General features: G+C 39.2%; 3 protein-coding genes across 4 annotated transcripts in view; 2 read left to right on the top strand and 1 right to left on the bottom strand.

Moving 5' to 3' along the window:
* The window catches only part of mgat4a (alpha-1,3-mannosyl-glycoprotein 4-beta-N-acetylglucosaminyltransferase A), a 33133-nt gene extending 21398 nt beyond the window's left edge, over positions 1 to 11735 (top strand). Inside the window, exons 4-16 of the mRNA XM_038720841.1 lie at positions 1557 to 1690; positions 1800 to 1846; positions 1997 to 2110; positions 3153 to 3228; positions 3930 to 4044; positions 4559 to 4689; positions 4791 to 4898; positions 4985 to 5059; positions 5218 to 5336; positions 6585 to 6663; positions 6889 to 6949; positions 9014 to 9126; positions 9308 to 11735. Of these exons, the coding sequence (XP_038576769.1) occupies positions 1557 to 1690; positions 1800 to 1846; positions 1997 to 2110; positions 3153 to 3228; positions 3930 to 4044; positions 4559 to 4689; positions 4791 to 4898; positions 4985 to 5059; positions 5218 to 5336; positions 6585 to 6663; positions 6889 to 6949; positions 9014 to 9126; positions 9308 to 9334 (1199 nt within the window). The 3' untranslated portion in view covers positions 9335 to 11735. The remainder of the gene's footprint in view (positions 1 to 1556; positions 1691 to 1799; positions 1847 to 1996; positions 2111 to 3152; positions 3229 to 3929; positions 4045 to 4558; positions 4690 to 4790; positions 4899 to 4984; positions 5060 to 5217; positions 5337 to 6584; positions 6664 to 6888; positions 6950 to 9013; positions 9127 to 9307) is intronic.
* Positions 11736 to 11964: 229 nt separating this feature from the next.
* Positions 11965 to 15472, top strand: LOC119904290 (cytochrome c oxidase assembly factor 5). The gene is made up of 3 exons (XM_038720844.1): positions 11965 to 12204; positions 14785 to 14868; positions 15093 to 15472. Exons 1-3 carry the CDS (start codon positions 12103 to 12105, stop codon positions 15132 to 15134), a joined length of 228 nt encoding a protein of 75 aa, XP_038576772.1. The 5' UTR covers positions 11965 to 12102; the 3' UTR covers positions 15135 to 15472.
* Positions 15458 to 24375, bottom strand: si:dkey-4e7.3 (uncharacterized protein LOC402865 homolog). Of its 2 annotated transcripts, none has more exons than XM_038720842.1 (7): positions 24215 to 24375; positions 21473 to 21573; positions 19668 to 19855; positions 17937 to 18116; positions 17748 to 17859; positions 16293 to 16429; positions 15458 to 16158 (listed from the first exon to the last, which is right to left on the bottom strand). In XM_038720842.1, exons 1-7 carry the CDS (start codon positions 24358 to 24360, stop codon positions 15811 to 15813), a joined length of 1212 nt encoding a protein of 403 aa, XP_038576770.1. In that variant the 5' UTR covers positions 24361 to 24375; the 3' UTR covers positions 15458 to 15810. The 2 variants fall into 2 exon arrangements, with proteins under 2 accessions (XP_038576770.1, XP_038576771.1); XM_038720843.1 differs by having other exon boundaries at positions 24210 to 24315.
* Positions 24376 to 25825: the final 1450 nt, after the last annotated feature.

The raw sequence follows: 25825 nt of genomic DNA, 5'->3' as shown, positions 1-25825 counted from the left end.
CTTAACACAAAGCCAAACTGGGACAGATTCTCCACGCTGCACCGATCACGCTGGATGATCGCACCCTTGCCTCAAGTCCACTCATTCTGCACCTCAAGTTTTTGTGCCTTTGTTGAGGCCCTTTGTGCCCCCACATTAACTCAGTTCGCACGCTTCCCTTTTTAAACTGAACACGCAAACACATACACACATTAGCCCTGGTCCATGTACTTGACAAAAACAGCATACAGACGCAGAGAGTAATCTGTAACTTTACATTTTATGCAAAACTACCTTCTAGAATTTGATTTTAGTAAAATGCAAGCACACCATGCATAGATAAAGAGAAATCTAAACATAAAAAAAGAGCGTACACAGGCTAATAGACAATTTCATGCTGCCGTCTTGACTTATTGCCATTTAGCACGAGGAAAACACTGATTTAGTGTCAGATAACCGGCCTGATAACTTGTTCATCCTCTGCCTTCATTTGCTGTCACACCAATGTGGGCTTGCTGTACAACTCTCCACTCTCTCATTCCCTCACTCTCTCTTTCCGTCGTGAAAGTGACCCTTGTATCTAGTAAGTAAAATGAACTGTATTTATGTCTGTGACAGTCTGTTTTTTTTTTTCAGTTTGGTGTACTACTCAGGGAATCTGTTGTCTGTTTAGCCACAACCACTCCAAGCCTCAGACAATAGGAGTAATAAGGAGATGACAATAGCCGCCCTCGCATCCTCTCTTTCCATGTCTTACTGTTGTCTTCATCAGCTACATCCTCAACTAAATATTATGTTTGCTCCTACTTGTAAACTTTCTTAGCTCAGAGATGATTATTGGCTTGATATTTGTGATCAGTGGGGTTTACTGAAAAAATCAATTGATGACAATTAAGATGGATTGATTCATTGTGAGGTTGTGTATCAAGTAACAAAACAGCAGCTATGTCAAAGCTTCTCAAAATGTAGGGTTTGTTTATATTTGAAAATCGGTTTGGGGTCTGTTAACGTTTTGGTTGAAACTCCCTGTCAGTTCTGCTCTCTAGTTTATTTTATCTAATTTACTGTTGTTGGCTTTGGCCTGTCTGACTTTGTTTGTTTTAGCTGATAGGAAAAGCTCATTCATTCATTTAGCTACGGTTTGCAGATGTCTGGTAAAGAATGATGTTGTGTAAATGCCAGCTATCATACATGTTTGCTGTCTCTGTATAAAGTCCAAACATTGTTGCATCCTGATGTAAATTCAGCAGCATTTGAATTAAGTTGTAAATTGAAATGTTGCGGGTTTTGGAATTAAGCACATTGTGTAAGATTGTTGTTTGAAGACATGTTTCTATAATAACATGCAGCATGCTAGTGCAGATGCATTACGAACTACGTCCATCAGTCATCCTTCCCACTGCCATCTGTCAGTCTGGGCAAGAATTTCTGTTCTTATGGATATAGGCCGATGTAATCTTGTTGTCCAACAGCAAAGATGATTTGGTTTTGGATAAATAGCAACACCTGCAGCCTTAGACACTTACTCACCTAACAATTCTTCTTCTTCTTCTTCTTCTATTTCTTCTGCTTCTCAGTTACCATGGTGATGGGAATCCCCACAGTGAAGCGGAAGGTGAAGTCTTATCTGTCAGAGACGCTGCGTTCACTAATAGACAAGCTGTCACCAGAGGAGAAACTTGACTGTGTCATTATTGTCTTCGTTGGGGAGGTGAGATCTAAGTATGAGTCATAGCATGATGTTTCTGCACAATAAATTCAAAAATTATGTGAAAGGGTCTGTGTGTGTAATGTGTCTCTTCCTTGTTTGATTTGTGCAGACTGATGTGGACTACGTTCACAGCGTGGTTGCTGGTCTGGAGAAAGAGTGAGTACACTTCTCTGCCTTCTGAAATATTGTGGAAGAGTTAAAAGACAGTGTTACCCAGAGAAAACGTGTGTGTGTGTGTGTGTGTGTGTGTGTGTGTGTGTTTCACCCTGTCGACGTCACCAATTTTCTTTTTCTTTCTTTCTTCAGGTTTTCTACAGAGCTGAATTCTGGCTTGTTGGAGGTGATCTCCCCACCAGCCGCCTATTACCCCGAGCTCACCAACCTCAAAGAGACTTTTGGAGACTCCAGAGAGAGAGTCAAGTAAGGAATTCACATTGGCAATGACATCTGTGTTATCAGCGTGTTCAGTGCTCACACATTTAATTAGGAAAAAATGTGATAAAAACCATTATTTAAATCATGGAGAAACCAGCTCCGAGAGAAATTAAATGTAGCTGTGATGAGGATTGCAGAGTAGAAGGATGAGTCAGGGGGATGGTGGGAGGGAGCGAGCAAGCGAGAGCTTTTAGGTAGGCTGCCTGGGTACTTTGTATTCCACAGGCATTTCTCAAAGTCAGATCAAGGTCATCACCAGCAGCACCCTCTATCTCTTTGTCTCTGTAGTGCTCCCTCCTGTTATCCTCTTTACTTATCTTCTCTTTATACATAGCTAACAACTGGCTTCATTAGAAATCTGTTTATGGTGCAGTTTGTGCCAACTACTTACAGTATGTACTCAGATAATAGCCTTTAGGCATAGAGGGATGTGGGTTATGTTTGTACGTGGGTGTTTATGAGCACAGATGCTTCTGATGGCAGTCTGAACAGTCAGTATCTTGTTCAACATGAGCCATGGTGCAAAAGTGTTAGAATTTAGACGCATGTTTTGTGTGTGTGTGCTTGCGCCAATGTGCATCCATTCAAATGAATGGTATATTACATTTCCTCACTGCTGAAGCTGCCACAACAGTCAATCACCTGGATGAGTTTACGCAGACGATTAACGGGCAACCCGCTCTACCTCCTGAGCCACAGCCACCCCTTGTGCGTGCGTGCGTGCCAGCCAGCCACACCTGCAGCCCTCGGTGCACAGCCACGAGTCAGACTGCAACAGGGGCAGATCATTCAGATCAACAATTAGCGTAGCAGCAAGTGTCTAAAGTTTATAAATGATTCAAACTGAATCTTGCTATATCATTCAGTATACCTGCGATTTATTTATTTATTTGCACACTTTGTGCATGTGAAGCAGGGTGTCTGACATGCTTTCCACAGGTAAAATGCTGCCTTAAGATTCAGCAAGATGGATTCACTATTCACGGGTGTATAAGTTTGTGTGTTGATGGATTTCTGCTTTGTTTAGATGGAGAACCAAGCAGAATCTGGACTATTCCTTCCTCATGATGTACGCTGTGAACAAAGGAGTTTATTATGTCCAGGTATGTCCTTGAAAGAATAAATGAATATATAAATGTTCCCATAGCAACATTAGCATTTGAAGAAGGGCTCTGCAGACAGTTACTCACAGGTATGGGTGTGAAAGCCTGTTACTAGATGAACCCTGGTTTGCTGGAGCTTGTCATACCAAATTAAAACTTGCGAGTACTTTAAGCAAATGTGTGTTGTTGCAGTCGTTCATCAGAGCCAGTGTTGTTTTTGTTTTGTTTTTCAGACCATAGCCAGTTTCACTTATTCTTAGCCTAATCCTCTTTCACTTCTACAGCTCTTATCTGTCTTCTTGGCTAAACTAGGCATCCAATTTGGGAATGATTATATAAATGTTTACTCTCAGCAGATTTAAAGCGCTAACACCAGCCATGCGCAGTTTAGTTTCACTGCTTTGTTAATCTCTTATTTTTCTGTCTTATGCATGGGGTGTCTCATTTTCCATTCTCTGCTCTCACCTGCAGGGAAAGAGGTATTGCCTGTCTGACATATAATGCTACTGTAGTTCAGTGTAGCAACTCAGAAGTGTTTCTTAGCTAAGTTCATAGTGTTGTCTTTGTGTGAACATAGAGGAGTATCCCCCAGCCCCACCCGACTCCCGGCTTCTCATCCTTTCCACCAACAATAAACCCCAGCTGTTAAAGTTGTTTCTTCTGTCTTACATTTTGTTCTTTCTGTGCCTCTGTTCCTTCAGCTGGAGGATGACATTGTGGCCAAGCCCAACTACTTCGCCACTATGAAGAACTTTGCCCTGCAGCTCTCGTCAGAGGATTGGATGATCCTGGAGTTCTCTCAGCTGGGCTTCATTGGTACGATCCATTAAGCATGTGATCAATACTCGGCACCCACCAAAAGAAGCAAGATCTGCTTAGTCAGCTAATAGCAAAGCTACGTGATGGTTTCTGGCCTAATGGTGGCTATTAACTCATTCTCTTAACTCATTTGGCAAGACATTCTCATACTGTAAGACTTGCAGGGTGTATGGTAAACAGTCTAAAGCACCGTGGAAGGATCCGGAGCAGCCAGTTGAGAAAAGACAGAAATTATATTGATCGCTGTAAAAATTAGGTCATTGTAAAGTAATATGATTTTGACAAGGAAAACAAATCTAAATGCAGCATGTCACTACAATATGTAAATAAAGAGTGTGCGTATTTTTAGTCCAAGTGAAACTGTTACAGTGTTTCTTGATTGTTTTTTTGTTCAGTTAATGGTTAAATCATCTTGTTGCAAATAATTGGTTGTTAATGATGCTTAATGCTTCTGTGCGGGTTCAATGAACATTTATAAGCCCCCGTCCTCCCATTCTCTCTTTCCCTACAGGAAAAATGTTCCAGGCTCCAGACCTGAACCTCATTGTTGAGTTCATCTTCATGTTCTACAAGGAGAAGCCCATCGACTGGCTGCTGGACCACATTCTCTGGGTCAAAGTCTGTAATCCTGAGAAAGATGCGGTAAGCACTGTTTTTTTTTACTGTATAGATATAGAGTGTCTTTGGAAGGGGAATGGGTGTAATCATTCTTCCCCTTTCTTCCCTTTCTTTTTTTTTTAAAGAAACACTGCGAGCGGCAGAAGTCCAGCCTACGTGTGCGGTTTAGACCCTCCTTGTTTCAACATGTGGGACTCCATTCTTCTCTTGCTGGAAAGATTCAAAAGCTCACAGTGAGTCCCACACTCTCACATTCGGTTATTTAACAGTAGAGGCTACTTCCTGTGTAGAAATGTGTGCTTCCCCTCTGTCGCTGTAGGACAAGGACTTCCTGAAGCCACTGCTCCACAAGATGCATGTAAACCCCCCAGCTGAGGTTTCCACTTCAGTGAAGGTATGATGCCGGGGTTCCCATGAAATATATCATCTCAGGATCTTTACTTTGCAGTTATCTATTGTCTAGTTTATACGAATAACAATAAAAACAATGATTTTATGCAATATCCCACCAACACACCAACAACTACAAAACATGTGTACTGTGTCACACAGGTGTATCAGGGTCACACACTAGAGAAGACGTACCTAGGAGAGGACTTCTTCTGGGCCATCACGCCTACTGCAGGAGACTACATCCTTTTCAAATTTGACAGACCTGTTAGCGTAGAGAGGTACGTATGAAAGGCTTTGACTGTTTGTAATGTGTTTGTGTGCACATCTTCTTATTGTTTGAATTCCGATAATAAATTGAGCATGCGAAGCAGGGTGCTACCAAAAATCTGTCAAGTGTGATTGAACACTTTCACAGGTCATAGTGCGGCCAATGCATGGCTGGGAACAGTGCTTTTGCTGTCGGAGTTATGAAATGAAACGTTAGAAAGGCACAATGTCTTCAAGAAACACGTCCTGTGCTGAAGCATTGCAGAGTCAGAAATGATAATAAAATGTAACACTATAAAAAAAGCCAAAGAAGAGCCACATTCTACTAAATTGAAGTCTATTAAAAACATTAATCTGTACATTTTATTCCTGTTTACAATTATTTACATAATAGGTTAAGAAAATTACCATAGTGCATAGAAACTGACAACAAAGGTAATGCTTAAAATGTATAATTGGATGCAGCAAAATGATGTGTTGGTGAGAAAGTTAGGTGAAGTGCTACCAATGTAAAAAGTTAGCCTGGAGTCCGTTTGTTGTCTTTATGGCCATAACATTTGCACATAAAGGCTTTCCCCCTACTTCCTTAGCATGTGTTCTGTGTGTATACGCGCTGTGTGTGAGCGTGCATGCGCTGTATGTCTCCGGGGATCAGGGGGAGCTAAGTAGAGTGCTCTAAAATAAGCATTCTCAGGCCAGGCTCCTACTCTCTCTGGAGCAGAGGTAGAGAGGGAGCAAGACGGTGAATATAAAGAGAGCTGATAGCGAGACTGATGGCTTGAATCAGAGCAGACCTGAAAAGGGTGTTTGGTCATGTGTCATATTTCTTCTTTGAATCTTGAACCCCCCAAAAAACAAACAGTGAAGCTCATATTCCACGCTGTGTCCATGCTTTGTGAATTAAAATCACCCTCCAGTTGTTCTAAAATCCACTGAAATTCCTCAGGTTTTTCTGGCTAGAAAGGCAGAAATCCTGGAATTTTTAATGTTTAAAAGCTGTAACTATGACCTGAAAATGATTTCTAAGAAGCATAAAACATTTTGATCAACTTTATCCCACTGACAGTTAAGACCTGATGACACAAAGGGTGTACATACTTTTACATTCCCATTTTTTTCTAAATTCATGGACATAACTTGCCTAACTAACCTAATATCCACAAGTGACTTGATGGACTGCGTGTATCTGTGTCTCAGCTGCCCTGGGGGAAAAGTGCAAGAATGTAAATATTAAAATGAATGCTTGGTTTGGTTTGCAGGTTCCTGTTTCGCAGCGGTAACCAGGAGCACCCAGGAGACAAAATCGAGAACACCACGGTGGAAATATTGCCTGTCTCGGTAGAGAAACACCCCGCCTCACACAGTCTTTCACCCTTTTGTGCAATCGCTTTTGATTAAATTAAATTGAGTGGTTGCACTTAGGGTCGTAGCATATTGATTATTGACAGGAACGTGAGCATGACAGAATAATTTGATCTGGCAGAGGCAATTCATTCTGACGTTGTTATTCACTCTTCCAGTGTATTGTCAACATTTTCAGCTTTCACTGTGTTCATATGTCAGGAACCTGGACTGCAGACCAAAGAGAAGTACAAGCGTACTGAAGACCGGTTTTACAGGATCGGTAAGTGCATTTGACAGTTGCCTAGTGCTATACAGTGGGTACGGAAAGTATTCATACCCCTTAAAATTTTTCACTCTTTGTTTCATTGCAGCCATTTTCCAAAAATCAAAAAAGTTAATTTTATTTCTCAGTAATGTACACTCAGCACCCCATCTTGACAGAAAAAAACTGAAATGTAGAAATTTTTGCAAATTTATTAAAAAAGAAAAACTGAAATATCACATGGTCATAAGTATTCAGACCCTTTGCTCAGTATTTAGTAGAAGCACCCTTTTGATCTAATACAGCCATGAGTCGTTTTGGGAAAGATGCAACAAGTTTTTCACATCTTGCAGATCCTCTCCAGTTCTGTCAGGTTGGATGGTAAACGTTGGTGGACAGCCATTTTCAGGTCTCTCCAGAGATGCTCAATTGGGTTTAAGTCAGGGCTCTGGCTGGGCCATTCAAGAACAGCCACGGAGTTGTTGTGAAGCCACTCCTTCGTTATTTTAGCGGTGTGCTTAGTGTTATTGTCTTGTTGGAAGGTAAACCTTCGGCCCAGTCTGAGGTCCAGAGCACTCTGGAAAAGGTTTTCGTCCAGGATATCCCTGTACTTGGCCGCATTCATCTTTCCCTCGATTGCAACCAGTCGCCCTGTCCCTGCAGCTGAAAAACACCCCCACAGCATGATGCTGCCACCACCATGCTTCACTGTTGAGACTGTATTGGACAGGTGATGAGCAGTGCCTGGTTTTCTCCACACATACCGCTTAGAATTAAGGCCAAAAAGTTCTATCTTGGTCTCATCAGACCAGAGGATCTTATTTATCACCATCTTGGAGTCCTTCAGGTGTTTTTTAGCAAACTCCATGCGGGCTTTCATGTGTCTTGCACTGAGGAGAGGCTTCCGTCGGGCCACTCTGCCATAAAGCCCCGACTGGTGGATTGCTGCAGTGATGGTTGACTTACTACAACTTTCTCCCATCTCCCGACTGCATCTCTGGAGCTCAGCCACAGTGACCTTTGGGTTCTTCTTTACCTCTCTCACCAAGGCTCTTCTCCCCCGATAGCTCAGTTTGGCCGGACGGCCAGCTCTAGGAAGGGTTCTGGTCGTCCCAAACGTCTTCCATTTGAGGATTATGGAGGCCACTGTGCTCTTAGGAACCTTAAGTGCAGCAGAAATTTTTTTGTAACCTTGGCCAGATCTGTGCCTTGCCACAATTCTGTCTCTGAGCTCTTCAGGCAGTTCCTTTGACCTCATGATTCTCATTTGCTCTGACATGCACTGTGAGCTGTAAGGTCTTATATAGACAGGTGTGTGGCTTTCCTAATCAAGTCCAATCAGTATAATCAAACACAGCTGGACTCAAATGAAGGTGTAGAACCATCTCAAGGATGATCAGAAGAAATAGACAGCACCTGAGTTAAATATGAGTGTCACGGCAAAGGGTCTGAATACTTATGACCATGTGATATTTCAGTTTTTCTTTTTTAATAAATTTGCAAAAATTTCTACATTTCTGTTTTTTTCTGTCAAGATGGGGTGCTGAGTGTACATTACTGAGAAATAAAATGAACTTTTTTGATTTTTGGAAAATGGCTGCAATGAAACAAAGAGTGAAACATTTAAAGGGGTCTGAATACTTTCCGTACCCACTGTATGTGTGAGAATGCATATGAACACACTGAAACATTGTGATCAGATTACACGCTCACACTTGTACCTGAAGTGAAAGTCAGTGCCAAAGTATTTGAAATTTTTTTTTTTTTTCACTTCCAATTTTCATCTGAAGTTGTTTGCTTTTCCTGCATCCATTTTCTCCTCTTTATTCTATTTTTTCAACATTTTTTTTCTAAATAGTTTTTTGTTATTATGTAAAAAATAAAAATAAAAACACAGACGAAGGCCATGTTCTGAAATGATGGTTGAATAAAGTTTGTATTCTTCCAGGGAGTCAGTTCATGTTGCCAAGCTACGTTTCCGATGTGTCTTTTTCTCACTTGAGCACTGGTATATTAAACAAAAATGACATATAATACATCATGTGTGCTTTTGTGTGTGTTTGTGTGCGCTTAAACACAAAGGTCAGTTTGAGAAGGGTGTGGCAGAAGGAGCTGTAGATCCTTCCTTCAATCCTGTCCTGGCACTTCGGCTTTCAGTTCTCAAAGACTCTGCTGTGTGGGCGATCCTCAGTGAAGTAAGCCAATCACACACCCCACACCTGTAAATCTCCTGTCCAATCACATGATTAAATATAGCTGCAAGAAGCAATGATCGGGATCCAAGCAAGTGGTTAAAAATGCAACATTTGACCTATTCAGAGGAGAAGAACAGATACAGATGACTTTTCAAATGTGATCTCTGCTCTCCTCCTGCAGATACATATAAAGAGGATAGCTGGCTGACTCTTCTGGAGTGGGCACATGAATCGTGGCCCTGGGGGGACCAAAATCTCCTAGACTGCTTACGCAGGGTCTTTGGCGCACCTAACAACCAGCAGTGAAGATATTAGAGCCCACTAGATTTGCTCGTCTGAGTTTGTCTGAGGAACGCTGCCTCTGTGTCCCTGCTCTTCCTAATGTACTTTATTTAGCTTCTCATCAATCGATTTCTCCCTTTTCTTTTTGCATCTCTCCCTCACTCTTGTGCTCTTAATTTATTTGTGAGAATGTGAATACTACTGTCTAAAGAACAACAGTGGAGGGCGTGAAGACATCTGTTCCCAGCTCTGGCTATCAAAGTGACTGTGTTGCTCAGCAGCTTTGAACACAATCAGAAAACACTTGGACGAATGAGGACAAATCATCACACATGGGGAGAACCAGGCCCCTGGCCACCGGTGCAGATGCTGCCAAATCCTTCTGTTACTCATTGCTGCCACCATTGGGTACGCTTGGGCATTGCACTGTCACTAGCGCCTCAGCACAGCCTGTGATGACCGAGAATGTTTTCATCACAATTGGCTACTTGCTCTTGACAGAGATGATGGAGCTCTAGATCAACACCAGCCCAAACAAAAATGTTTCCTTCACTCCCAGAGTATTGTCAGCCACACTTAAATACTCCGCTAGTCCTGAAACACAAACTCAGGATGAGCTTGTGGTTTCCAAAATCCTGCCTTTAGCCAGTCAGTATTAACGTTGACTTGTGGCCAGGTTTTGTGGTAACATCCCCAATCCATCAAGAACACAAGTACCATGACACCATATCTAGCTCACCTCCTGTCTGACGGGCTGTGTAGGACCTCAGTGTCCATTTATAGGAAACTAATCAGATTGCCTTGGCATCATCTTCCCCGAAGGAATATATTGATATATTATTATTATAGCTTTGACGATCTATGAAGGTGACTTAATTTATTTGAAATAAATCTTTAATTTGTACAAGAGGCAAAATATATTTTTATTCTATTAAGAGATGTTTATGGTATTTCAGAGTCTGTGTTATTTGTGTGTTGATGTGTTTGTTTGTTTCCAAATTGTACATTTTATTGTTGGCATTGCAGCTACTTGCGAATTTGCTTTGTTTACTGTTGCAAGTAGCTCGGTTCAGTTTGCGCCAGTTTCTTTTCACTTGAAGGGAAGCACTACAACTAAAATGATTAATTTTCACTGTTTTAAACTGAGTGGTAGGAGAAGGATTAATAGATTCTGTTGAAGTAGATGGGGGTCAAAATTGCAAAATTGTGCCTTATGTCCAGGTCCATTGAAATGATCTCAGCAACATTATATCGATCTGTTCCCCCACGCTTTTACCTACAATTTGATTGCTGGATATACTAATATTTATAAAATAACACACACAGACCACTTAGTGATTGGATGTTAAGAATAATTTCTGTGTTATGTTGAGTGAAAGTGATTTTAAAAAAGAGGGTGGGTTTTGTACCTGATTACCATGTGAACCAGACTGATTTGCACTGCTTTTTCACTATTCTTTTGTTGCCATCACACCCTTCACCCTCGTACTTAAATTTTCCATCTTCCCACAGTAGATGCTCCTTTCACGTAACAATGCATTTTGTCCAATGAAGTATCTTTTTTTCGATTGGACAGAATATTATGACTACTTATCGCTGCAGAAAGCGCCTCTTGTTGTGTGATTTGGCTGAGGTTGTGTAGTACTTTCACTGATTTTTATATATATATATATATATATATATATATATATATATATATGTTCAATATTTCTTTCCCCCTCTCTCTCTCTTCTGCCTCACTTGATAGTTTGTTGAAATTCCCTTGACATGTTTTGTATTTGTGTGTGGGGCCAATGGTTTTTGATTGGAAGCTATTTTTACATTGTAAGGGTTTATTTAAGGGGGTAGTGAAGTGCCTTTTGGTGGAGTTGATGAGAAAAGAACAATCTTTGCTTGTTCACATGCATGATCATTTCTTTGTAATTTATAAATTATGTTTTTGTTTTTTTGGTCAGAGCAGGCTCCTCCACCCCCTGATCAAACCATCCATGATAGTTTTACTCAAGAAAACTGAAGTAGCTTGATCGTTAATTGGGAGAAGAAGAGAGCAAGACATATAAACAGTGGAATATGTTTTGAAAGACACTTGTCCTACATCTACATACAAACAGAAACTGAATGCATGGAAATGGGCGGTCGTGTGATCCTTGCGATCCCTCTAACTGTGGAACGTGGACAGGAGAAAAAAAACTTCTCTTGCTTGACAACCCCATACACCCATCAGTTCATGTGCCTTCATCATGTACATGTGTATGTTTGCCTCTGATGTTTTTTGGCATCATTTTTCATGGACATTTTTGAAATAAATGATCAAATTTAGAAGTCATTGATATTTTGTTTTTGTTATTTCGTTCTACTTGCATTACTCATGCCATCTCCATCATCAGGTTTGATTTCAGAACAACTTGTGGAGTAACTGGGTGAAAGCAAAGGAAATCCACTGCAACCATGACCAGAAAATTTAACTTCTCACAAATTGATTATTATCTGGCTACAAGTAAAAACGTAAATTTAAAAACTACAAGCCTGCCCAGCATGCACTTCTCTTTGCGCCAGGTACTTCCTTTTTCCCATCATGCATTTTTAGAAACATGGCGGCTGAAACCTTTCACAACAACATTTATATCACTACTGTGAACTAGTTGCTCTTGCGAGTTTATCAATAAGTATTGGTGTTAAAGTGGATTCTGCACAATGCCGAAATATTACGAGGATAAAGAGGAAGATAACAGAGCCTGCGCCGGTATCAGAGAGGACTTCAAGGCGTGTCTCCTTCAGCACGACTGCGTGGTAAAGGTTAGTAAACGTCCTCTGGTTATAGCTCACATCTGAACTACAGCTCTGAAACTAGGTTAAAACTAACTTACCCAAGTCGAACCACACGTGGAAAATCTATCCATCTGTAACTTATCCCCTGACATAAAGTGGGCCTTAGCCCTGACCTCAACCGCAAAGGACAGCGCTAGTGGAACCAGTGTAGAGTGAAAAATAAAGACACAAGACCTGTCATTCGGCTTGCAGTCAAGAAGTCACGAATTCTATTGTAAAAACGTATTATTTAAACCTGAGCGTTGATCGAATCGATGGGAGACGCTGTTCAATTTGGCTTCAGTGTAATTCTTAGACGTTATTATGAACACTGGAATTTGAATAACGTTAGGTGCTTCGTTTGCAAGCAAACTAGATGCTAAGGGTAAGTTACGTTATAACAGCTAAAGTTAACTGCTCTCCCACCGAAATATACTGTTGAGGGCGGTGTTAACATTAAAAATGTCAAACTGTTCGTGGTGGATCAAATGTATGCAATTTTTCCCCCACTGGTCAACAAATGAATTTTTTCATGGAGAGATGAGACAACGTTAGTGGACCGTTAGGAGACGTTGACTTAACGTTACAGATTTTACTGTCAATTTAGGTTTGTTATACTGACTGCCCATTTGGTCTACTTACTTTTTTACCATTAAACACACGAGAAAAGATAGAATGTTCAATTGTAAATGTTTGTCGGATTCAGTATATACAGGTGCTGGTCATATAATTAGAAGTTGATTTATTTCAGTAATTCCATTCAAAAAGTGAAACTTGTATAATGTATACATTCATTCCACACAGACTGATATATTTCAAGTGTTCGTTCCTTTTAATTTTGACGATTATAACTGACAACTAATGAAAACCCCAAAATCAGTATCTCAGAAAATTAGAATATTGTGAAAAGGTTTAATATTGAAGACACCTGGTGCCACACTCTAATCAGCTAAATAACTCAAAACACCTGCAAAGGCCTTTAAATGGTCTCAGTCTAGTTCTGCTGGCTACACAATCATGGGGAAGACTGCTGACTTGACAGCTGTCCAAAAGAGGACCATTGACACCTTGCTCAAGGAGGGCAAGACACAAAAGGTCATTGCTAAAGAGGCTGGCTGTTCACAGAGCTCTGTGTCCAAGCACATTAATAGAGAGGCGAAGGGAAGGAAAAGATGTGGTAGGAAAAAGTGTACAAGCAATAGGGATAACTGCAGTGCCAAAGCTACCAGTACCTGGTTTAAGGACCATGGTATCTCTGTTCTTAATTGGCCAGCAAACTCGCCTGACCTTAACTCTATAGAAAATCTATGGGGCATTGTGAAGAGGAAGAAGCAATACGCCAGACCTAACAATGCAGAAGAGCTGAAGGCCACTATCAGAGCAACCTGGGCTCTCCTAACACCTGAGCAGTGCCACAGACTGATCGACTCCATGTTCATTTCTAAAAATCCTTTTTTTTGTATTGGTCTTGAGTAATATTCAAATTTTTGGGGATACTGAATTTGGGATTTTCATTAGTTGTCAGTTTTAATCATCACAATTAAATGAAATAAACATTTGAAATATCAGTCTGTGTGTAATGAATGAATATAATATCCAAGTTTCACTTTTTGAATGGAAAACTGAAATAAATAAACTTTTTGATGATATTCTAATTATATGACCAGCACCTGTAAGCCTTTGCTTCAGTGTTTAAATAGTATTGATAAACATCATTACTAGTGAGGCAACTAATGATTATTTTCTCGATTAATCAATGAATTGTTTGGTCTATAAAATTTCATTTCATTGATTCACAAAGCTCATGATGACGTGTACTGTCATAGAAGAGGAAAAAATAAAGCAAATATTCAAATTTAAGAAGCAAGAAGAAAATTAATTAAATTTTTTCTTAAATTACTCATCGGTTACCAAAATAGTTGGCAATTAATTTAATAATAATTAATCATTGCAGCTCTTAATTACAGGTTACATTTTAAATCAGTTCATTTGATGGGATAGGTTAATATCTTGTATTTTGACTTAATTGTGGTCGGATTATGAGAGTGCTATACAAAATAATGTGCTTTAAGAAAAAAATGTTTATAACTGTCCATTTCTGTCATCGTTGGCACAGGTTTTTTTCTCATTTCTCAAATACTTTATTGATCCTACAGGGGAAATGTGGTTTTGTTACAGTTACTAATGTAACAAGGCATTAAAGAAATAGAATGGAAATGGAAGCCTAGTCCCAATTAGATGCCAGTCACTATTACTGGCCTGGTTCCCTTTTTTCTTTTTCTTTTTTCTTTTTTTAAAATTAATTACAGATTATGCCTTTAAGATTTGGAACATCTAATCAGGAGTAATAACAACCAAAAGAACCAATTACATGAAAGACTGAAAAACAAGCTTGACCTAAACTTATTTTTGAGCAGTAAACAGCAATTACAATCAATTCATTTTCTGTCACTTGACTATGATTTCCACCATGAACTGATCTGTAAATTGTATGGTGTCTTTGGAAGGAAAAGCTACAACCCAAATGGAAACTAACTGGTTTCTTAACCTGTCTAACTAATTTGTCAGGAGGGGAAGATGCCCAGTGAGTGCTTGAAGGAAGGCTACTGCAAAGCCCTGCAGACTTCATTCTTTGAGTGTAAGAGGTCAATGGTGAGTCTGCGGTAATTATTTTGCACTTGGTGCAGCTAGGAACTGGTGGGAAGTGGAAGAGTAAAGAGAACAGGGAATGTTTTACCTTCCTCTTTTCTGACCAGAAGCATAACAAAACAGAAATGTGACTGATAACAAATGGGCAGTAGTGTTTCAATTAAATCCTATTCCATCTTGTACAAAGACTGTGCTGCAAACTAACCAGTGTCTGTCCTCCTTAACAGCTGGACACTAGGTCAAGATTCAGAGGACGGAAAGGATATTGAGGAACCATCTGAACTCTGATGCCATATGGTCGAGTGAATCCTGGATGAGCAACTTGTAAGGATTTAATTTAAAGAGCTCTGCTTATGGGTCAGTGTACTTGCAGCCTCTGACCTCTGAAGGATATGTCAAAAGAAGTTGGGTAGCAAAAGACTACCAAATATTAAAGAACACTGCACACTGACGCACAAAAGGATTACCATCTTATCAGCAAAATGTAGTGCTGGGGGGGGGGACTGGAGCTGTCACTGGCTGGAGTTCTTTCTGGATGAATGAGTGTGTGAGATGTAATATGAAAACACTTAATACAATGAATAAAATGTAAAGAGTTTCTATTAAAGTTTTAATGAGGTTCCATCATTAAAATACATGAATGAAACGAGCTTTGTAGTTCACTAGAAAAACTGTAATGGTGTCATACAATGGAGGTATAAAGATACTGTAGTAAGTCTTCCATAAGCATTAATATTTCAGCACCAATCTTTCCTGCTATACAGTGTGAAATTACAGTTTGCTGTTAGTTGCACAGTGCCACAATGGTCTATTTGTTATATATAGAATGTTTTTAGAAATAGAGAAATGTGAGTATCAACTCTTCAGAAAATCATACTGCACCAAAATGTGGACAGAAAAATTGACATGGTGGTCACTAATACCTCCTTATATTATTCAGAACTGCTATTTTAAAGCAGCAATCATCATCTGCTTGAACTTCTCCATGTCCACCTTCTTCATGATAAAAGCTTTGTGAGTCTTCTTCAGGAAGCCTATCGTATCCACTATCATCATGCCTCTGGTGTGTGTGCCCGTCAGCTCCACGCTAACTGGGTAACTGTCGCTTTCTGTGATGAAAGCATCGTCTACGGCAGCTGCCATGGCGTATGAGTCACAGGAAATAAAACCTGTACCGGCGACAAGCTCTTTCTGGAAGCGTTCATTTTGTGATACCTCCATGCTGTACCGGAAGATCCGTGACATAAAGCGAGCTTTATCAGTGTCTTGCGCCAACCATTCGTTGCAAAACTCCTGTCAACACGAGGAGAAATGTTAACACAGAAGCAATAATTGTCTAATGAGTTTTGATGCATTAACTTATTACTGTAGAAAGGTTACTTGTCTGAGGAGTCTATATGCTACATTGTGTAAACAGGAGGCCTTACCCAGGACAGCTTGCTGTGGCAGGTAAACTCCCAGCAGGCCAAGTAGGTGGGACACTCGTAGCCGTTCAGTACAATGTACGCAGCTTCTGGATCAGCAGCAAAATTGAACTCTGCGCACACTGTAGTGTTCCCTCGAGCTGAAGGAGCAAATCACTGATTACACACTGAACTCCACCTCCAACATGTAGATGTTGCCTATATATTGATAGACAAAGATTTAAATTCTGAAGACATTTTATTTCAATTTCAAGTACTGGAATCATAGAGCTGCAGCAAACAATTACTTTCATCTTCAGTTAATCTTATCTTGATTTATAGATACATTTTTTGTCTGGATAATGCCAGAAATGAATGAAAAATGTCATTGACAAATTCCACTTCCTTGTTTTAGTCCAAAGCCTGAAAGACATTCGGTTTTTAAAACTGGGAAAAGCTGTATCCTGACGGAGATGTTCATCATTTGAGCTGTAGTCACGTTAGGTTGAATAACAGTGGCATTTGCCATGCTGTACTCAGTTTTGAGTTTTCAACAAAACAGACGTGATATTATGTCATTTATTATTATTTATACTGCAATTTTTTTAAAGATTTAAATCCACTACAGCTCAAGACTATCAGTCCTTATTATTATTATTAAGACTATTTATTCAGCACACTTCTGTCACATACTGTACATAATTCTACATGCTTTTATTTTATTTTCTATATTTTCTATTTACTGTAAAACTTCAATTAATATCCTGGGCTTTTATTTACTTAAATCACTGAACTCTCCCTGCCTATATTTGAGACTGGTGTCCATTTTGGGACAGGCCTATAATTCCTTTACCATGCCTGTAAATCTGAATTAATACTACTTTGGTGCTCCGTTTCCGTAAAGTAAATGATTGAATTGTGTGGAATCCGATCGTGTGGCATGTCCATATTGACAAAAGTTTAAACATTTATATCGGTATACATGATATAAGCAGCTTAAAATTAGCTCAAGCAGGTGACCTGGTGGGCTTTCAGAGGTTGAATACATCCAGAGAAATTTAATTAAAAAACAGACCAGGCTTCTAATTGAGACCTGCATTTATTTGTCAAATGTGTAGCTACACCAGGCCAGTAATAGTGACTGGGAACTAAGTGGGACTAGGCTTTTAACTGAAATATATTATTATTTCCATTCTATTTCTTTAAATTAGTTTAAGTCTTTATTTCTTTAAGTCTTGTTAAATTAGCAACTGTAACAAAACCACATTTCCCCTGTAGGATCAATAAAGTATTTTTTAGAAATGAGACAAAAAAACCCTGTGCCAATTGGAGGTGCAACGATGACAGAAATGGATGGAATTATAAAAAGTTATTTTTCTTAAAGTACATTATTTTGTATGGCACTCTCATACTGTGTCAACATTACCACTTTTTGCTACAATGCATTATGAACAAATTACATTTGATGATTTTACTGACATTCAGTGTTGCCTCCCATGATGTAGAGCCCCCGGAGTTTGCTCGGTAGAGATGGATCCATCCTCACAGCCAGAGCCAGGTTGGTAAGGGGTGCTGTTGCAACCAGAGATACCTAGAGAATAAACCAAGACTTGAAAAGACCTGAAAGAAGCCCATATACGCACACAATCAGAGTCGAGCGCCTCTCACCTGTCCTGGGTTCTCATTGACAATCCTAATCATAGCTGACACAGCGCTCTCCTTCTGAACCAGGTCCAGACCAGGAGCGTTGGAGTCAGGAGCGTCTCCTAGCCCGTCCTGCCCGTGGAAGTCTCCTGCACTAATGCTGATCCCGAGGATAGGCTTAGCTGCACCTTTAAACACTGGAATCTGCCACGTAAAAAGAAGAGTACACCAGAGGAATTATGCAGACGCACCACAAGGGAAAATGTTATTCTGCTGTTATTATTAACAGATTTGTGGCAACAACATTAATGATAAAAAACTACAAGATATGGTTGGGCAATATGGTGATATGAGACATTTGATATGAAACATTTATACCAATGTAACCAATATTGCAAATTATACAGCTGAACTATTTTATGGCAACGTTGGATTAACAATATTGCTAAATCAATGTGATGACTTTACCTTGACTGAATTTTCCAAAATCAGACATTCCCAGTTGACAGACAGTTGATTTATTAAAATTAGGGAAAGATATAATTAAGTACATCACAATATATATTCATATGACAAAGATATATATACCTTTAAACTGTGCTGAGTTTTAAATTCAACTGAATGTCCTGCAAATGAGTATTTTTTAGTCAATAAACCTCAGTTTTGAACATTTTCTACACAAATGTATAAAATGTTTTTCTATGCTAATTTTTTTATACAAAAACGGTGACCACAAATGGGGCTGTTGTTCGACCAATCTGGAATACATGACAAACTGCTTTTCTAAAGCACTTTTTGGGAATATTAAATGCCTTAAATATATGTAGTAGTTTGCAGTAGATCGATGTGGAACAATATGAAATAAATGATCTCCAACTGAAGAAGCTGTGGTTCATGGTCGGCACACTAAACCTCTAGACCGGTGGTCGGCAATAAGCGGCCCGTGGGCCAGTACTGGCCAACCAGCAATAATATCTGGCCCGCAGCCAGATTGCTTTGATAGCAGAAAAATAAAAAATAAATTGATAGTGGCTGGTGCTGAAATAGATCTCAGTCATGACAGCTACAGTTACTCACACAATCAATTTCTCTTAAGTGATTGTGCCTCCAAAATAAAAGCGTGAGAATTTTTTGTGCCACAATGCTATATGACAAGTTTTTTGAGAGCTTTTACTTTGAAGAGTTCTGAACGAAATTCAAAAGAGACTCTGGCTTGCTTTACACACCTCTGAAAAAGCAGTCAGTAAACGTGTGATTGGTTGATTTTTGGCAAATCTGATTCATATATTTTTCTGTTGAGTGAGACTTCATGCGCAATACTGTATATTTACACAGTATTAGTGAGCAGATATTTTGTTTAATATTATAATATGTTGGATGTTAGGTTTTGTTTTCTTTTTCAGAACATCAAGCCAAAACAACAGGATATTTCCAATTTCTTTTGGTATTAAAATGCAATAGTCTAATCTTGATATGTACTCATGCAACTCAAACCTTTCCACTAAAGCTAACTGAGCTCATGTGGCTTGAGGAACAACAACTCATTGTTGGGTAGTTTCATGAACAGCACCCTTACATGTCACATGATGCCAGTAAATTCCAGTAAAAGCCTGGCAACACTCCTGACTTTTGAGCAAACACATTGATGTTGGTCTAAAAACAAAAAAACCCACAATATACACCAGCAAATCGTGTCAATCATGTCAGCATCATAATATAACCACACTGTATAGAGCATATCAGTGCTGCACCCACCTCGAGTTTATTGCAGGCTTGCAGAACCCGCAGGCTGTTCTTACACACGTTCTCCACTGTGGTGTTTCCATGCACGCAGGTGATACCCAGGATCTGCACATTGGGGGCGGCCAGCGCCAACATGATGGCCTGAGCATCATCAGTTCCACAGTCTACATCCACCAGCAGCTTCTTACTCATCGTGGATCCTAAGGAGCAAAGACTGTAGTCCACTAAGCCCATCTACACAAAAAAATGAATACGATCTCGGTCCACACCACTGTTTCAGCTGTGTATCAGAGTTGATCTCCATCTATACTAAAATTACATCTAGTGGCTGTTCACGTACACTGGGCATGCGTGTGCCGGTGTAAACACAAAGCAGATGGTCTATTCCATAGTTACAGAAGATTTGGCAAAAGAATAAGGTACTACAGATGAAGAAGTACACCAGATTGGGTGAACTTGCGGAGAAAAAAGCGGCTGTGGCGGCAGAAAACAGACTGGAAGTCGTCGCAAAGTAAATGGCAACATACACAGTACAGGTGTAGACTATAAGTGTCATTTGGACTAGGGTGACCAGATGTTCCCGTTTTCCGGGGACAGGCCACCAAAACCAGGGACTGTCCCCGGAAATGTCCCCGTTTTTAACTGTGTGTTAATCATAGACTGTATAAGGTGTTGACAGACCTGAAATCAGATTTTACGTGGCCAGAAAAACTGGACAGCAGAGCATACAGGTGTCATGCTGAAAAGTGATCAGGAGCACGTGCAGCATGTTAAAGCTGTATCGCCCAGTCTCTTTACATCTACAGCTGCTTTTATCTGGATCAAACAGACATAACATGCAAATAAACATCAATTTATGTCCGTGGTAATAGCAAAGATATGTCTTTGTGTTGTTTTAATGTTTCTTTGAACGGACTAATCACAATTGAGGCCAAATAAGTTTTTGCAGTTTTATAGCATAAGCAGGCATGATATTTATGTGACTATTGGCAATAATAGAAGCCTGTTGTTGCTGATGGATTATGTGTTTGATAGGCGTATGTCTAATATCCTTGTTTATATTTGGAAAACGGAATATGGCCTATAATAAACATGACTTACTACTGAGTTATATATAAAATAAAGACATGATCTCTTTTGCAATTATCCTTATGACTCTACATTATAACTTGCTGTGTACCAACCAATCCAGTCCTTTTTAGCTGTTGAAATAATCTGGATCTGGACCTGGTCTGATGTGGTCTACATGTGAAAAAAGCATTGAAATTGCCCTTTATAGTATTTTCACAAATTGAATAAAAGTTTCCCAAATCTGAAACTGTATTTAAAAGAAACTTTAGCCTCTCTGGGACAATCTAGTCCAGTTTTGAGAGCTCTAGGAATAGTGGTTTTGGATCTGGACCTGGTCTAATGTGGCCTGCATGTAGAGAAAAAGCAGTGAAATCGCCCTTTTTTCATTTTCACAAATAAAATTAATTTTTTTTTTCAAATCTAAAAAAGTCTTTCAGACAGCGTTAAGCCTTTGCCTAAAATGCACATCTTTCATAACAGTAAGAGGTGCAAAAAACAGAGCATCGGTCACTCAGTAACGTAAGTTAACTTTCACTTAAGTTAAATTTTAAAACGTAGCACCAAAAACGCAGTAGTGTGGATTGGGCACAACACATTTTGATCTCACTTTACTACTCCTCTAGTAAATCAGTAATCTGAAGATAACATTTCCATTACATCACGGTCACAGAAAGTTGTGTGGAGGTTTGTTGGTTGTTTAATTCAGTCAACTTAGAAGGAAAAAATTTTCACCAGGCAACACTTACCTGTAGCTAAGTGTGAAAAAGATATAACGTTAATCCAGAATTTGCCGGCTGGTGCTCTTCCTCTCACAGACTGGAACCATCGAGTGTCAACTGCAAAGAACCTTTGAGCAGCAAGAAGGATGTCAGAAACTGAAGGGAAAAACTGACTGAGTGGGAGGAGTTACACTACAGGAAGCAACAGTTCATTTGCCGCTTCTTCTTCTTTGGGTTTTTACGGCAGCTGGCATCCATTGAGTTGCATTACAGCCACCTTCAGGCTTTATTTACCCTTTGCTTTCATTCATACTAAATCTGCCTAGCTAATCCAGTCGCCCTCAGAAAACCAAATATCCATTTCCTACCCTCCACACTCTCTCCATACTGCTATAAACTTTTTACTACCTGTCCTATTTTTTGTAACTGTATTATCATTTCTTGTCTTTCCTGAGTAAATTTCCTGCATGTTGTAAGAATATGTTCTACTGTTTCAGCCTCCTGACATTGTTCACACATTCCTGTAGGATGTTTTCCTGTAATTAAAAGGGTGCTGTTAAGATCGCTATGCCAAATTCTCAGCCTGCTTATTATCACCTGCTCTTTCCTCTTTGCTCCCCTACTTCTTGATATACCTACTTTGCTTTGGATTTCGTGTAAATGTCTCCCTTTTATTGCATTATCCCAGCTAGTTGTGCATGTCTTCATGCTTATAAGAGCTGACACAGAGTCACTACATATTAATATTTCCTTATCATTAATTTGTTCTGTCCATTCTAACGCCATCAATATGGCAAACAGTTCAACTGCAAACACACTCAGACAATCAGATGTTCTTTTGCTAAGTTCCACCTGATACCTAGGAACAACAACCTCCTGTTGCATCTGTTTGCATGTCCTTTGACCCATCTGTGAAAATCTGAATACTTTCCTTATACTTACATTCTCTATAGCTATAATATACACTAGCTAAATCAGCATTCTTATTATTGCATTTAATCTTAAGTAGTTCCAAATCTACACATGGTATTTCTAATTCCCAGGCAGGTCTGATAGGCCACACCACATTTGCACCAAACTCTTTATCATATACCCCTGTATCCTTTGCCATTTGCTCCACTTTCCACCCAAAACTTGTTTTTTGTGTTGTCTCCTTCTCCCAGCACATCTGCAGCACCCTTTTTGCTGGATGGCTATCTCCATGCCCTCTTAAATTGACCCAATAATTAGCCCCCAGCTGCTTCCTCCCCAACCACAATGGCATTTCACCTGCTTCAACTTGGAGAGCACATACTGGGGAGGTTCCTACGCACACTCTTAAAGCCAGCGCTTGTATAACATCCAGGTCTGCTAATACAGATTTGGCTGCCGAACCATATACAATACTTCCTTTTCCACGTCGAAAAATACTGCAACCACTGTCTCTTTATTTACTTGAGCTTTCCTTATTTCATCTTCTAGCCCCAGCACTGGAACTATGGTACTCCTTCCCTTCCTGAAACCGCTTTGGTATGAAGCCACTATTTCTCTTTCCTCCAAGAAGTATGTTAACCTCTCATTCACCATACGTTCCATTAACTTACAGATATGAGACGTCAAGGCTTCATCTGCCTCTCAAAAGAAACACAACTTATCAATTGTGGAAATAAACACATATCCTGTCGAGACATCGCTCTCTCAGGCAGCGTTGCAAAACACATTAAAAGTATATTTACTAATAAGTATATTTACAGTGTCTATCAAAGGTTACAGTCGTGAATAAATTTTTTTACTGAAGTACAGTATTTTTTGCAAAATGTGCTTAAAGTATCGAAATAACTTATTATGCAGAATGATGCCTGTCCAGATGTGGAAAGTAAGTACTTTCACTAAGTTCTGTACAATTTTGAGTATTTACTTGAGTATTTCCATTTTCTGCTATTTTATGCTTTTAATCCACAATAACTCAGAAGCAAATATCTATATATCCAGTATCCACTGCATTTATTTTACAACTTTAGTAACTACATTCAGATTAAGAATACAAAATATAATCAATCAATAAATAATGATATTATCATATCAAAGACTTTATTGATCCACAGGGGTGAATTAAAAGTGATCATAAACCAAAAATATTACATTATTCTAAAATGGACTGTTCTGCAAAGTAAGACTAAACAAAGTAGTATTTCTACAGTGTGGTACTGCTATTTTTACTTGAATAAAATATTTGAGCACTTCTTTCATCACTGCTTCTTTCACCGTTTTATATTTATATTATATTTATATGATATTATTACTACGGATGCATTAATGTGTATGCATCATTTTAATGTTACAATTAATCTATAAAGATAAGCATAAATTAACCTTATTGTGTTTGGGATGTTATTTCCTTTCTTTCTATAAATTAATTAAGTTAGTGACTACAGCTGTCAGATAAATGTAGTGGAGTTAACAGTACAACGTTTCCCTCTGAAATGAGGTGAAGTTTAAAGCATTACCGAAATAAACTGTGCTACAGTAGGCTTACTAGAGTAAATGTCCTTTCCACCACTATGTCTTAAGTGTTTTTGCCACAAAAAATAGATAGTGTATGACTAAAAGAATATGACTCTGCATTCAAGAGCATTAAACTGCCTTTAGGAGTTCTTTGATCTATAAAACGTCAACACAAGCACAGAAACACGACAAGCTAACATGATAACTATCAGAAACAAATATGAATATGTAATAAAGCTCTTCAGTTTTAAGGTTCTAAGTTTGAAGGTGCGGAAGTTACCTCACCTCCGCACAGAGTTGCTGAAAATGTGAAATGTCTTCTTCACAACAACACACCGGATAAATCCCGCCATGCATACAGAAGGAGACCGGAGATCGTCATAGCAGCGAGCTCTCACTCCGCAGTCATTTCTACGCACCACAAACTGCATCGAAACGTGTCGCCTTAAATTGAGCTAACGTGTAAGGGCTGAGCGCCATGTGCGCATGCGAAAGAGTGAAATCCTCACATTTCCAGAGTGGATTAAAGGGTCGAGGTGACTCTTCTTCTGCTGCACTAAACAATCTATGGCAATGACGTCATTGTTGGAACACCCTTAAAGGGAAACACGTGTTCGCTCTGGTTTTGGTGCGACTCTTGAACCGGAATATATTTGATTTTTTAAAAATTTGATTAAATTCAGTGGCCCACTTAGAAGTTTATTTTGTTGTCTACTTTTTTGTTTAAATAATTGTCACGGAGTATTTTTTCTCATTTATTCCTTTGCATTTTTTGTTTACAATTTACAGAAACACTTCACTTGTAGATGTGTTGTTGGTCATGGTTGCTTTTAAATATTTATACATCTAGTATGTACATAATCATCTATCTAGTCTTCTATGTGTACTTATCTTTGTTCAGCTTTGTTCTACTTGTTTTTAGCTGCATCTTTATTTCTGTGTATTATTTACAGCAACTTAAAACGGGAGTCAGATTCTTTGTATGTGTACAAACTGGCCAATACAGCTGATTCTATAATTTTTGATTCACTATTGTATTTCAAAATAAAGTTAAGAAAACATAACCTCACCAAACAACCAAACAAAAACTACTGAACAGTCACCAAACTAGACAGTCCATTGGAAGCATGGCCGGATTAATCTATTTAGGGGTCCCAGGGCAAAAAGAAGTCACAATCACTTTCTACTACCACCACCACCACCATCTCCTCTTTGTACACTGTGTTTGCATACTAACACTTAAAGTAAAATGAAATTAAACCAATTTGAATTCATAGGATTAAAACTTGTTTTTGATACAGGACCCCTCTATGAGTCTTAATTGCACTGCACACTCATGCTAAACCCACACAGATGACTGAAATTGGAGTTTTTCATGTCACAGTAGTAGAAACACAGGTGCAAATATTCAAATTAATGATGGGTGTCACACTGTCATGACTAACTGGGACACTTGAACATAACAGAGCCATCATTAATGTTATATGTAACACTTGTGCTTTGCCTGCTAAGACAAGTCAAAATGTCTGCTGTAAAAAAAAAAGTCAATTACTCTTGTTCTCAGGACTGTGTGAGTGTGAACAGACTGTAACTGACTGACATTTCGTGGACTCTCCTGATAGCTTTGAAGCCTCTGTTACACCGTTATCATTCTGATTAGTACACATTCCTCACATAATTTCCCGGATATCATAGCTGTGGATGAGCATTTAGGCAACAGAAATGATTATGCATAGCCTAGTCATTTAAATTTCATTTTCTAATTCTAATTACTCATGAACATATTTGTAGTCATCCAAATATCCACAAACCATACACACATTGTGCCTGGAGCAGTTGCATACTTTGTTTATTAAGTAATGAGCCTTGATCGGGAGCTTGTTTTTAGAGTGAAGA

The sequence above is a fragment of the Micropterus salmoides genome, unplaced genomic scaffold (assembly GCF_014851395.1).
Source record: "Micropterus salmoides isolate LMB-PRFRI ecotype aquatic unplaced genomic scaffold, ASM1485139v1 Ms_hic_scaffold_15, whole genome shotgun sequence".
Classification (NCBI taxonomy): domain Eukaryota; kingdom Metazoa; phylum Chordata; class Actinopteri; order Centrarchiformes; family Centrarchidae; genus Micropterus; species Micropterus salmoides.
Note: the sequence above shows the minus strand (reverse complement) of the source record. Positions and strands in the feature narration are given on the sequence as shown.

Bases quoted from the DNA above. Each gene is read 5' to 3' on its own strand.
- LOC119904290 (XM_038720844.1), top strand. From the start codon at position 12,103: ATGCCGAAATATTACGAGGATAAAGAGGAAGATAACAGAGCCTGCGCC. The intron at 12,205-14,784 runs GTTAGTAAACGT...CTAATTTGTCAG, and splicing joins AGCACGACTGCGTGGTAAAG to GAGGGGAAGATGCCCAGTGA. The intron at 14,869-15,092 runs GTGAGTCTGCGG...CCTCCTTAACAG, and splicing joins TTGAGTGTAAGAGGTCAATG to CTGGACACTAGGTCAAGATT.
- si:dkey-4e7.3 (XM_038720842.1), bottom strand. From the start codon at position 24,360: ATGCAGTTTGTGGTGCGTAGAAATGACTGCGGAGTGAGAGCTCGCTGC. The intron at 21,574-24,214 runs GTGAGGTAACTT...TGCTGCTCAAAG, and splicing joins TTCAGCAACTCTGTGCGGAG to GTTCTTTGCAGTTGACACTC. The intron at 16,159-16,292 runs GTAAGGCCTCCT...TCGTGTTGACAG, and splicing joins GCCACAGCAAGCTGTCCTGG to GAGTTTTGCAACGAATGGTT.